This window comes from Melanotaenia boesemani, chromosome 20 (genome assembly GCF_017639745.1).
Source record: "Melanotaenia boesemani isolate fMelBoe1 chromosome 20, fMelBoe1.pri, whole genome shotgun sequence".
Classification (NCBI taxonomy): domain Eukaryota; kingdom Metazoa; phylum Chordata; class Actinopteri; order Atheriniformes; family Melanotaeniidae; genus Melanotaenia; species Melanotaenia boesemani.
The window spans coordinates 15,008,012-15,021,321 of NC_055701.1; the positions used below are offsets into that span (position 1 = coordinate 15,008,012).

Genomic DNA, 13,310 nt, shown 5'->3' on the forward strand with positions numbered 1-13,310 from the left:
GAATTTTGAGAGATATGTCAGTCTTTATTACATGCAGAAGTCCTCATTTATGTTGAAAAATAAATTAATACCAGCTCTCCCAGGCTTTCATTTCTGTGAGCCTGTTCTAGTAGATTTAATACCAAAGCGGAATTCAGAGTGATTTTAGCTTTAACACTTTCTGATACCAGCTTTTATTATTTTGCAGAAACTTGACCGTGTGAGGTCTAAGCTGTAGGTAGAGAGGGTGTCTGAGCCAGGCACAGATAATGGGATAATGGCCTATGTACCAGATGAGTCATTTAACAGGAGCTGAAGGAACTGAAACCGCAGCACTTTCAGTCCCACTTTTACTCAAAGACTTCTTTTAATTTCCACTGTTCCTCCGGTAAAAGGCAGTAGATTTTATTCTTAGCATATGTTACTATTATCAGGTTCTGGTTACAGAAAGGCTTTATTGCTTTTTGAAAAATGGATGCTCCTTTTGACTTTGACAGCAACAACAAATTAGAAAGTTGTGAGACTCTTTTTTGGAAACACTGTATAGGCCTAGCAACATGTATGAAAGTGGTTGTCAGAGCATCCACAGACACCAGGCAAAGAAAAAAGTATAATGTAGATAAAAATGTAGACTTCACTTGGCCCAGTCATGATTTAGGATGGACTAAATCACTGGTTTGCAAAGTGGCAAACGAGTGATGTGATGAGTCTGGAAGTTATGGACACTGCATCCTCCAGGATGAAGTTTAGAGGGACTATCTTGTTATTGTAGGGGTTGAGGATGAGTACATGGTGGGATAACTTTATAATTTCATGTAGATGTGTAGTTAATGTTTATTATCCAAACTTTCTCTGAACAGATATGTTTTGCCTCTCATCTTTAGTTGGAAATGTTTTTTTTAAAGGAGATTAATTCAGGACCATGCATTTAGTCTGCACGCTCGTGGTTTTAATTTCTGGACCAACGTGCTAAGCCGCAGGGTCCAGTAGACCCTAATGTACAATGCAAATTTATATAAAGCAATCCTTGTGTAAAAAAAGGATTGGAAATGAATCGCCTTCAAGTTGGCCTCCTGCAAATCAGGCGCTTTGCCTAAAGCAAACACTGGGTGCTGTATGAAGCGACCTGAAATCTTAAAAATGTTACACAAAACCTCCCCAAGAAAAACAAATAATCTCCTCAATTTCTGAATTCTTGCATGAGTTGTGGAAGGAAGACGGTGACTCGTACATCTGTCCCAGTAAGGTTGATCACCATGAGTCGATCCGGGATTGTGGAGATGAAGGCATGCATGGCAGTATAGTAGTGTATGTTGCCACATAGCTTAACTTAATTAGTGCTTGCTGTGAATATCATCTCATTTATCTTACTGGGGTTAATATTGAAATATCACTGTGCATGTCAATGTAGCCATTGAAAGGCAGGTAAAACACAACACATCCTCACAAAACTCTCTCTCCCCGTCAGAGTATATCCAGTGTAACTGTATACCCGGACATGCTGAATGTGTTTCCCTCTTTAATAGGTGGTCCCTCTGAGCCACTGTTGACTGAGGAGTGAAAGAGCACATTGTCAGTGTTCTTGTCTTTTCTCTGAGCTCCTCTGCCTGCCCTTCAACCAGCCACACTTAATTTATCGGTCACTTTCCATTTTAAAGTCTCTTCAGTCTTTTTGAGCTCTCTTTTAAATTAACATTTGTGTGGGTCAAGCATGAGCTCTTGGGAAACTAAGCGTTGATCATGTTGCAATACCAAACCGCTCATAGCTTTGAAATTAAACCATTATTGATTAATGACCTTAATTTAATTTTATTCACTACATATGGTGCTGTTGAAGAGAACATTGTATGTGTGAAGACATTGTAAGTGCTTTTTTTCTGAATGGGAGCCATTGTGTGTTTCTTTTTGTTTTCAGAGAGTCCAGGGGATCTGATGTGTGTCAGTCAAATGGGGAGCAGGACAGGGAAAGGGGAATAGTGGCACCAGTCTTGGCTCACTCCAACAGACGTACTTAATAAAATTCCTTAAAACTAATTTCCTAAAATCCCCCTCATCCCAAAATACTCCCGTGCTCATCTCTGGTACAGTGGTGTATTGTTTCATTTGGACTTCAAGTGTTTACTCTGGTTACTGTTTGGGTTTAATGCTTTAGAGAGGAAAGTGTATCTGACTGTAGTTAACTTGGTTTTTACCTGTGCAGAGTTGTGCATCTTGGGGAAACTGTTCCCTAATGTAATGGATCTCAGGTTCTCATTACTTTTGTCCTATAAGCTGTTATACTGATACACAGACACACACTCACAAGCACAATTACTAATGAGAGAACTCGGGTCTATTCTTGGCTTTGCCTTGAATAATGCATAACACAAGCAAGAAGAGGAATGGCACGCACACACACAACTCTGTACCTAACACAAGCAAGCATTCTGGATTTGTACAAAAAAAGCAGGGAGGCTAAAGAATACAAAATGTAAACTAACACAATTCTGTACAGTATCATTCGCACCTGCTGCCCCAGAAGTGACTTGAGGCTTTTACAGATGTGTTTTCCAGCCTGAGCAGTGTGACTTCCAGTGTGACTTCATACCATGGGATTATGAACAGGGATGTCATCTTTTCACATCCTGCCCAGCAACAGAATTCAGGAATCAAAATGTAGTCACATGTTCCTGCACATTATAAAATGCTCATGTTAGAGAGTAGGAGCATCTTCATGAGGCAGAATGACTGACATCAAGTATCCTAAGTAATTATATCATTATCTGCTTAATGACTGCAAAATGCATCCAGAATACGCTCATAAATCTCCACTATCTTGAGTTTTGACTGCTTAACCGACTGTGTGTGTGTCTGTCCAGGCTCTGGATGTGGATCGCAGCGTCCTCTACAAAATGAAGAAGTCAGTCAAGGCCATCTACGCATCTGGTCTGGGTGAGTTTTCCTGTCTGACTCTTTAGTTCCAGGATTTTAATTTTTTTTATCTTGTGGCTCTTGTTTTAGACAGACGCTAGCCTTATTTTACGGTTGCACGTTGGTGAACCCTCTAAGTGAAAATAACAAAGTGTAATCTCTTTTTTTTTTTCATTGAAAACAAAGGTATGAATGTTTGAGGTTGAATAATCTAGCAATTTAATGGTTATTTAATAGAATGTCCTAACTTCAAGTCTGGCTGATGGTTTTTCTTCTTTCACACTATATTTTTTAACAAGTTTAATAAACATACCTCCAAAGCAGAGTTCTGGCTACTCTGTATGTGTGTCTGTTATTATTACCATGGTCATTGTGGAAGGCTGTGCCAGTGTTGGGTGTTTTCAGTGTCTTTTGTTTGGCCTGCCTGACAGAACCCTGCTGAGAGAGAAGAGAGACCTCAGAACAATGTGCTGAGCGGGTCTTTTTCAGAACAGTGTGAGCTCTGTTCAGGCCAGAGGGACAGCTGTCTGATCCAGACCCCAAAAGGAACAGCTGGGGAGGGGCACACTCTGTGTTTATGTATGGGTGCTGAAGCATGGACAAACTTGTGTTCTCGCTTCACTATGTCATTAAAAATGTGTTTACAACAAACATGTTGTCTGTTTAGGGGAAATTCAGAGGACTTTGAAAGTCTGATATCATGAGTGTAGAAGATTAACTTTCATTTGACTCACTACTCTTGATGGGTCTGCCTCAGGCAGTTGCATTTTAGTTTTGTAATCAGCAGACATATCTGCAGTTGTAAAGCTTATGAGGAAGCAAATCAACCTTTTGTTTTTACCTTGAAGCATGAAGCCAGTCTAGATTTCTATCAGTGTTTACAGTAGAAACTGTGGCTGGTCTGTGGAAAAGCCTCTGGCAATACAGTTATTCGCTTTTTTGAAAGGAAGCTAGCATTAACCAAGGTCACCTATTATTAACTGTCATCATGGGAGAGCTGCCCAGACACTCATCGGGTCAGGATGCAAGCAAAATTATTATTATTTTCTTCCATCTCAACAGCTTCCAACTTATTTTTAAAGAATAATAATAATGAAGAAACATATATGAAATATGTTTTAGCTCACTTAAGTCTCAGGTTTTCAGAGCATGTTGATTTCTTTCATCTTGTTTTAGTTTAATGGCTCACTACTTTAATGTATAGTTTACTTTGATTCACTTCATTTCACTGATTTGTCCCTTGAAAGGGGAATTTGGTTTGCAGCAGACGGACATGTTCAGCAGTCAAATCACGTATAACATAGGACATAAAAAAACAATAAACGTATAAAATATAAGAAATGAGCAGGAAGTTACAACTACTTGGTCTGAAATCATCTAAAAACAAAGTGCATAGTTAATTAATTAATAACATAAATAAGTACAGGTGCAAATTAGCAGCAGCACAGTACAGTTACCGTTTCCTCTCCATAGCATTCAGAGCCCGGATGGAGAGAGGCACAAAAGAAAACTTGTGTCTGCTTTTAGTATCTGGGGAAACAGACCTGAAGGAAATAACCATCCATAATCATCCATATAAATCAACTTCACATGTTAAATGTCATCCAGACTGCTGAATTTAAACCCTGCTACTTTAGAAGCCACATGCCCAGTTCTCCACAGTGAGTTTTTTCTTAATGGCAAGGTTTCCATACCAACAAATGACTGAAAAGGAAATGATAGATTCAATAAAATCAATATAAAACATTTTCATCAGACTCTCATCTACCTGGAATTTGACAAACAAAACAAAAGCTACTGGCCTTCTTTTCTTGGCTGTACTGAGTTGCTGCTATCTAATACAGCCACGTTGTGCCCTCTGCCCAGCAGTAAATGGTACACAGACACACTGTCATGCGTCTGATCCACCAAAAGCATGAGGATGGGCGCTAAGATGGTTTCTGAGTTGCAGTTTGTTGTGTCAGCTAGATAACTTTTTAGTAGATGATGCTGTTGGAAAGATGTTGCTGTTTTTTCCACAAATGGTATCTGTTCAGAGTTCAACTAGTAAAGATTGACTGAGATTCCCCTCAGTCAAAATAGCACTAATGTGTACTGCACCCTAAAATAGAAGCAGAAAAGGGCCTATGTACACTGAATAAGGGCTTAACATTTGTCAGCTTACCGGGACACTAGTTTACTAGAAGTTAGTGGATAAAGCCATAAGTGTCCTTTTCAAATTGGTTAACAATAGTTGCATGAGTTATGCAGACCATCATGTAGAAGTTCTGTTGTCTGAATTTAGCAGAAGTAATTCTGTTACACAGAAATTATTTATTACCTCTTTGCGAAGGGGCTAGTAATGACTTATGCAAAAGTCATGTCTAGTAAGGAAATAGGATTTTAGTACACAGCAAAAACTGCAACTAGAATGAGCCAGATGTGAATACTTTACGTAAAAAAGTCATATTTCAGAAACACAATGTAGGCACAAAGATTCCCAGTATCTTATACACAAATAATAGATGGAGATAAGATCAAACGCATAAAAGAGCTTCATTAAAACAACACAGCTGAGCTAGATTCTGTAAACTACACAGAGGGAAGCTGCTGTATCACCCTCTACCACGTTTTATAAAAACTGGATGAAAAGTGTTTTTGATGTTACTCAGGGAGGCTGTGGGGAAAATGCCGAACTCTAAAACAGCATAGGGGCTCTACAGTGGTTGCCTCAAGTACATGCTGGTTTGACTGACTAGCAAGTCCAAAACTCAGCAAAGATACTTTCAGCGTTGACACGATGAATAGCAATATGAAGAAGAGGGAGAGCCTGGGGGGAATGTAGGACATTTGCTTGCAATAGTGAAAGGAAAATAAACAATAATGTAAAAGTTAACATAGCCTGGGAAAACTGGGGAAACTGAGTAAGCGATGCAAGCTGCTACAAAAAAAAAAAAAAAAAAGAAAGAAAAAAAGATGGGAAACAGCTTAAAAGAGTTGAGAGGGGCAGGGAAAGCCTATAAATGAGCAAGAGAGCCCTGTGTTGCTGCAGGCACCTGTCAGGGTGTCAACCCCACTGGATTTATTTGATAAATAAACCAGCAGCAGCCTCTCAGACCTCTAAAGAAGCTGAAGCTGATTGAGCAGAGCTGCTAGGACCGGCCAGAAAAAGCTGCAGATGACGGTGATGAACTCCATGTCACGAATGTTGTACATGTAGGTGGGCATCTGAAAAACCATCCAATCTTATAATGTCTTGGCTGGTCATTTCCTAAAGGTCACCCATGTATGCACACACACACACATTTCTGGAGAAAAGAACCCCCAAAAAACTCCCTTAAGCTTCTATGTACTTGTAAATACAAGCCATTAATAAGGAAGGACTTAAGGAGAGTCTAAAATAAATGAAGGAGAATACAGAAATAAAAATGTGTACCACAGGAGGTGGGGAATTGATCTAAGGTCACACACTGTGTTACGAGTGTCAGCAGACCAAGTGAGACGGTCAGAGTGTGGGAGAGGCGGAAGCAGGGGCCCGTCTGTTGTCTGATGATTAAACCTTGTGTGCGCTTGTGTGTTTGCCTAAGAAAGATTGTTGGAAGAAGCTGCAAAACAAACCTTTGGGATGTTAGATAATCCTTGAAGCCTTGAAGCAGTACATGCTTCCTTTTTTGTGTTTGCATGTATGCTGTGAGATAAGATGGAGCAAATGCTACTAGAATTAGTAAGCATTTGAGTGTTTAAAGCGTGTAACACTTATTGTATGCAGTAATTACAAGGTATTTGTTTGAACGGCATTGTGGGTTTTAGAGGGCAAAAACCCCAAAACTTTATGGTTTACTTTCTGCATTGTTGATGTAAATAAAATGTGACGAATCAAAGTTCTTGTTGGAATCTGACAGTCAGCTGAGTCCTGCATGGGGGGGAGACTCTCGGGGATCACAGCTTCCTTCATGTGAAGGTTTCCATAAGTAATGTCTTTAATTTCCTCTAAACAACTCTTTAACAAACTCTTTGTGTCCATCTTTTTGCCTTAAGCTGAACTCAACACACACCCAGGCAAAATAAATGTGAACATGGTCTTGTTTTTGTTTTTGTTACAAGGCAATAATGAAAATTAAATGAATCTACATCCAACAAGAGCAATATCAGTGACTTCATCATTTTGTGAGACAGTCTCATTCCTCTATTAATTAATAATAGAATATGTTTGTGTTTGTGAGCTGAATATGAGAATAAATTATTGTTTCATTACTGCACTGGTTAAGAAAGATGCCCCCGCTGCACCATCCCAGTCACAGGAGAAGAAAAATGACGTTTTTATCTGCTAATGCCATATAATTGTTTTATTTTTATATATATAATTCTTCAGCAGCAGTCTTAAATAAAAGTATGTGTTGAGGAAGGCTTTAGTGTCCTCCTCCTAGAAGTCTACATCCCCTAAACATTACTTTAATGCATTGGGAATCATTAGGCAACATATGCAGACCCATACCAAATTGGTAGAAAATGTTTGCAGTGGAAACTTCAAAGGGACTAAGGTGACATTTCCTGGTTTTCTTTTCCTGCCGAAATCACCAGCTCCTCCCCCACCCCATCCTACCCCCTTACACTTATCTGCAGTGTAGTCGGTATGTGTGATGTGTTTAGGTCATGTTACTACAATTACACGTGTACTCGCTTGGCAGCCCTGTCGGGATTGTGCCATGTGTCAGCTCTGAATAGCGGCACTCTCATGTGCCACTTCAAAAACATCAACAAGCCACTGCCCTGTTGGCTCCGAGCCTTGCAGAGACACAGCTCCACACATCGGAAGCTGTTGTGTAAGTGGAAATTTAGTCATATAAGTTTTATCATCCAGCTCATCTGTTATACCTGAAGATATTTTGTGGCTGAAATTAGACGTGTTTCATGTGTGGACGCCTGTAGGAAGTGACTCAGACTTTCAACTCTTCCCTTTTAAAGACATGATGGATATCTTGACAGCAGAGACATGAGCTTATTGAGCTTCATCTATAAACCTGCCACATCTTTTAAACTGTGTAGCTGCGCTCTTCTGTGTGTGTGTGTATGTGTGTTTGTGCGTGTGTGTTTGGCTTCTTAAAGCTAGAAAGATGAGTCATGTTTGTGGCTGCAGGTGTCTTTTTTAGTCTCCCTCTTCACATTTTTGCCCAGCCCTTTATTCTGTCTTTCCCCAAGGCCATCCCTCTCTTAACCCACCATACCCCCACCCCATCCTACATCGCTGCTGCTTTCTGTGTTGTCATAGCAACAGTCCTTTGCGGTCCTTCTCTTGTTCCACCAGTGTCCCAGTGGCATTGGTAGTCATCAGCTGCCTAGTCTAGCATGAAGTGTGTTAGGCAAGGCAAGGCAGGTTTATTTGTTTAACACATTTCACGTACAAGACAATTCAAAGTGCTTTGCATAAAACATTAAAAGCATTACAGCGGGGTGCAGGAAGCAACAAAAAGTGCCTTAAAAACAAACTTTACAAGAAATAAAAGAAATTAAATGAAAATAGAAAAACTAAAAAAAGAGACTTTCATCAGGCCTGCAGTTTTCTGGGAGTTTGTTCCACATGTGAGGAGCATAAAAGCTTAACGCTGCCTCTCCATGTTTAGTTCTGAGTCTGGGAACAGAAAATAGATTTGTCCCTGATGACCTGAGGGATCTGGTTGGTTCAAAACGAACCAGAAGATCCTGAATTTATTTTGGTCCTAAAACATTCAGTGCTTTGTAAACAGCAGGATTTTGAAGTCAGTTCTTTGGCAGACAGGAAGCCAGTGTAAAGATCTGAGGACTTGTTCCATTGAGCGGTTCGGTACAGTCCGGTACGCCATTGAATGGTCCAGCCAATTCAGGTGAGCGTTTCCACTGCAAGTCGGACCGCCACTGGGCGGCGGTGTTTTGACCAAATGCCTAGCATGGCGTCATACTAGTGCGACAACAGCAAACGTGACGGTACTGAACAAACAACAATGGAGGCTATTCAGCAGCTTGTTTTTTTCTGCTTAGCTTGTGGTTCTTTGTACAAACATCACATGCCGCAGAGAACTCCGTGCCGCATTGTACAATCTACTTTCTTGGTCTTTGTGAGGACTCAAGTGGCAATGTTAGGGACTAATTGCAGCCGTTTGATGGACTTTTTAGGGAGACCTGTGAAGACAGCATTACAGTAGTCTAGTCTACTAAAGATAATGCATGGACAAGTTTATCTAAATCCTGCTAAAACAAAAGTTCTTTAATCCTTGATAAGTGATAACAGGCTGACTTCACAATTGTCTTAATTTAACTGCTGAATTTCTTGTCTAAGTCCATGACTACTCTTAGATTTCTTGCTTGGTTGTTAGTTTTGAACTTAATGTTTGAAGCTGAGTACTGACTTTTAATCTTTCTTCCTTGGTTCCACAAACTATTATTTCAATTTTCTCTTCATTTAATTGAAGGAAGTTTTGACCCACCCAGTTTTTAATTTGATGCAGTTAATCAGAGTTTGGATCGGACTGTTGTCTCCTGTTGAGATGGTTATGTAGATTTGTGTGTCATCAGCATATCTGTGGCAACTTATTTTGTCTTTCATAATTTGAGCGAGTGGCAGCAAAGACACGTTGAACAGCAGTGGCCCAAGGATGGAGCCTTGGGGAACTCCACAGGTTACTTTTGTTCGCTCAGATTTATAGTTACCTAATATAGACAAAATGGTTCCTGTCTTTTAAATAGGATTCACACTCAGTGTCAAGACGTTATGTAGGTGTTGAAATACAGCTTTTTCTATAATCATACTAAGAAAGGGGAGTTTTGACATTTGTCTATGTCAGTTTTTCTTTTTCAGTAGTGACTTGATGATGGGTCTGTGGGAAGACACCTGAAGGCAGAGGCGTGTTTACAGTCTGTAAGATATCTAAGGCCATGCATCCTGAAACATTCTTAAAAAAAAACTGGTTGGCAGGGCGTCAAGTCAGCAAGTGGTGGTTTTCAGATGGCCAATGATCTCATCCAGGTTTTTAGGACTGATTGGAGAAAAGTGTGTCATGGTTTTTGTCTCCTCTGAGTGGACACAGGGACATTTGTCCTGCCCCTGGCATGGAAGCACTGACTAACTGTCTGGTTTTCTGAATTTTTTTCATTAGAGAAAGAAACAACATTCTCGTTTTTCAGCTCTTACCAGTGTGGCATTTTTCCATGGAGCTCTCTTTTTGGCAGCGGTCACTTTCACCTTGGTGGGAGCAAAGACATCAAAAATGCTTGTAATTTTACCACTGAAATGATCCACAAGCTCCTCAACTGAGGGCCAGGGGAGAGGCAGTGAGGGAGAAAAAGCTTGTATAAACATTTCAGGGGTATTTTAATCAATTTACCATTTCTTGATAACCTCTGTTTGCCCTTTTTGTTGACAAATAACTGGAATCAGTGAGGTCTGACCTATGATAGAGGGCACCAAATTAAGACACAAGGTAAAACTTGAATTTAGGGTAAATAAATTAAGGTACATTTTACAAGATCCCAGGTGCACAATTTGTAAAAATTGGATTTTCCAATACCAGTCAACACTGACAGCACCTGCAATATAGTCATTTGGGCTATTTTAGGTCTGCAATAAGATAATTTTAGGAGGTTAAAATAGCAGTTTCCATTGTACTCAGTGACACTCTGATAAGACTGTCTGATTCACATTGAGAATGTTGTGACAAACAACCCAGTCAGTGGTGAACAATGACAGAAAACTGTAATGAAGGGAGAGTGAATTGTTGCTTTCAACCACCTTTTATTACTGATACAAGTGATTGATTTTTAACTTGTAGCAATCAGTGACAGACCTCAGTTTTGTTCCCAGCATGTCACAGCTGAGCTGTGTGTGTGTTTGTTTTTCAGCCCACGTTGAGAATGAGGAGCAGTACACTCAGGCCCTGGAGAAATTTGGAGAAAACTGTGTTTACAGAGACGATCCTGACTTGGGCTCAGCCTTCTTGAAGTTCTCAGTCTTCACCAAGGAGCTCACTGCACTTTTTAAAAACCTGGTGAGTAAACTTTGTATATAGGTTTTTGTGCTGTGTGTGTTTAGAGCCGATGGAGTTGGGTAAAATCCTCAGGGACAAAGAAAGATTTCCATGCTGTCACTAATTGTCAGTATTCCCCTGAGTCACTTTGTTTCTTTTTAACACACACAAGTCTGAGCACATATGAAGTCCAGCTGGAACTTAAAGCCCTGAGGAGGCAGCTCAAGTTTTCCATCAAAGCCGCCAAAGAGCCGGTATAACACCAAATATCCCCTGGATCCTATTCAGTCTGAACCTGCTTTGTTAAAGCCCAATATTATATAGGGGGTTTTGATGGGAAAAAAAAAACAAACAAAATATTAAGCACCTTAAAATGAGCTTTATCGCTCCCCCCAGATACTTTATGAACTCACACCAAAAACAAAAGCTTGGCATTTGCAATGTGCCATCACTTTATGTAAAAGAAACATAAACCTCTGCAAGATTTTAGCATTATTTCCTAGATTGCATGTAGAGCTTTACTTACATAAACCTGAAATTATAGTATCAGGGGAGTTGAATTCCTCTCTAACAATGTAGCCATTTGAGTTCTTATAATAAGAAGCAAATGGGATGCAATTGTCTGACATAATTTTACTACGTTTACCTAATTTGATTCATTTACTAAAGATAAAAAAATAGCTTAAAATTCTGCAAGATTCTCTTTGTAGCTCTTTTTTGAGTGGATACACTGCCACACACAGAGCTCCAAATCATCCAATGCAACGTTTCAGCTCTTATTTGTCTCTCCTCCAGTTCCAGAACATGAACAACATCATCACCTTCCCTCTGGACAGCTTGCTGAAAGGAGACCTGAAGGGTGTCAAAGGGGTAAGGCAGCTCATTAGCATGGTCTTTTCTTACTCCAGTAAACAGGAAATGTGATATGAGTGACTATTTTGGGTTTTGTTGTTTCATCATCGACACTGGACCTTAGATAGAAATTCTCATCCTGTGCTGGTTTGATTTCCACAAGAAAAGTGGCAGCAAGAGATATAAAGTGTGACTTAACGTCCTAAAAGGCCTCAAAGTTTGTTCAAAGCTAATTGAAGACACTTGTCATTAATATTTTAAACTACTGCAGTCCTGCAAATTAGCTTTGATCTACATCAGAATGTATTCTTAGCTCAAAAGGAATGTAATCTTCTATTTGCCTATCAATAACCAGTGTGAGTGTCGTGATGGAAGCTTAGCAGAACTATCAGGAAGGAGCCCACAGTCACTCAGAGCTATAATGCATGCAGGGGTTGTCAATTCTCAGTCTCACATGAGAATTGAGATTCTTATTTTCATAGCTCCAAAATCACATTACATAATAAAACACGGGTAAGAAGATTTGTTTTCATTGCACAAAAATACAACTAAAATCACTTGCAGTAGAAACAGCTGATTCCTCAGACTGTTGGTGAGAATATTTTTTAAGCTGGTTAAGGTGGATAACCTAAGCCTATTAGCTTTATTTATCCATCCATATTTTAACATGAGATAACCTTACAAATAAAATACTTTTAGAATCTATACATACACTTCATGCTGGATTGGCGTTGATCAGATAGTACTGAACCAAAAATTGATTTTTAAATGGAATCATATTGAGCTAATTTTGAATTGACAAGAGTCAGAATTTAATGAAACTGTGAAACTTCAACATTCATGTTCCTTCTTTTTGTCAAAGGAATGAAGTTGTGTTTATACTGGACCAGAGATTACTCTGTATTTTAAGTTTTCAAGGAGCATTTTTCTTGAGAACTATAAACTAATTAAAAAGAAATCATTTTAGACTGTTTTTGTTCCCAATTACACGTAATTTGATATTTAGATTATTAGTTAGAAAGATGACAGTTGGTAGGAAACAAGGGAGAGCAAGAAATGAGGAATAAAACAAATATTCCTACCTGGCTTTTTCATTGATGGGATTGTGGTTTGAGATTAAAACAAGTAAATAGAATTAACATCTTGATCAGAAATAACTTTCTATGCCTCACAGCAGATCTGCTCAACCATGACACATATTAATGTCAAAGTTGTTTTTAATATCACTGTTTTCTGAAAAGGGGCAAGTTAGTTAGTTTTGTGTAACTAACCTGGCTAATCCCAGACAAACACTGGTCAACAGTCTCTGCAGCTTTGTAATGCAATCAGGACTCATTACTGTCCACAGCAGTTTGTGACCTTTCACTCTAGAGCCACATGATTGGCTTTGGTTTCCACTGTGGAATGATGCGATTAAAGTTAGCTGTCTAATGAGCCCAGTTAATATGGATACGCCAGTTGTCCCCATGACCCTTGGTCACTTGGCTGCATTTCCACCTAAACTGTCTCCTTTTGTCCTTTCTGTGCCTCTCTCTGCGTTTTCTTTTCAGCTGTTATCTGTTCTTCTCATTCCTTGATTTCCTGTGTTTGTTT

At 39.4% G+C, this 13,310-nt stretch overlaps 1 protein-coding gene across 3 annotated transcripts in view; it reads left to right on the forward strand.

Moving 5' to 3' along the window:
* The window catches only part of asap2a (ArfGAP with SH3 domain, ankyrin repeat and PH domain 2a), a 53,098-nt gene that overhangs the window by 13,485 nt on the left and 26,303 nt on the right, over window positions 1–13,310 (forward strand). For all 3 annotated transcript variants that reach the window (XM_041972012.1, XM_041972013.1, XM_041972014.1), the window contains exons 2-4: window positions 2,838–2,910; window positions 10,741–10,886; window positions 11,661–11,735. In XM_041972012.1, the coding sequence (XP_041827946.1) occupies window positions 2,838–2,910; window positions 10,741–10,886; window positions 11,661–11,735 (294 nt within the window). The remainder of the gene's footprint in view (window positions 1–2,837; window positions 2,911–10,740; window positions 10,887–11,660; window positions 11,736–13,310) is intronic.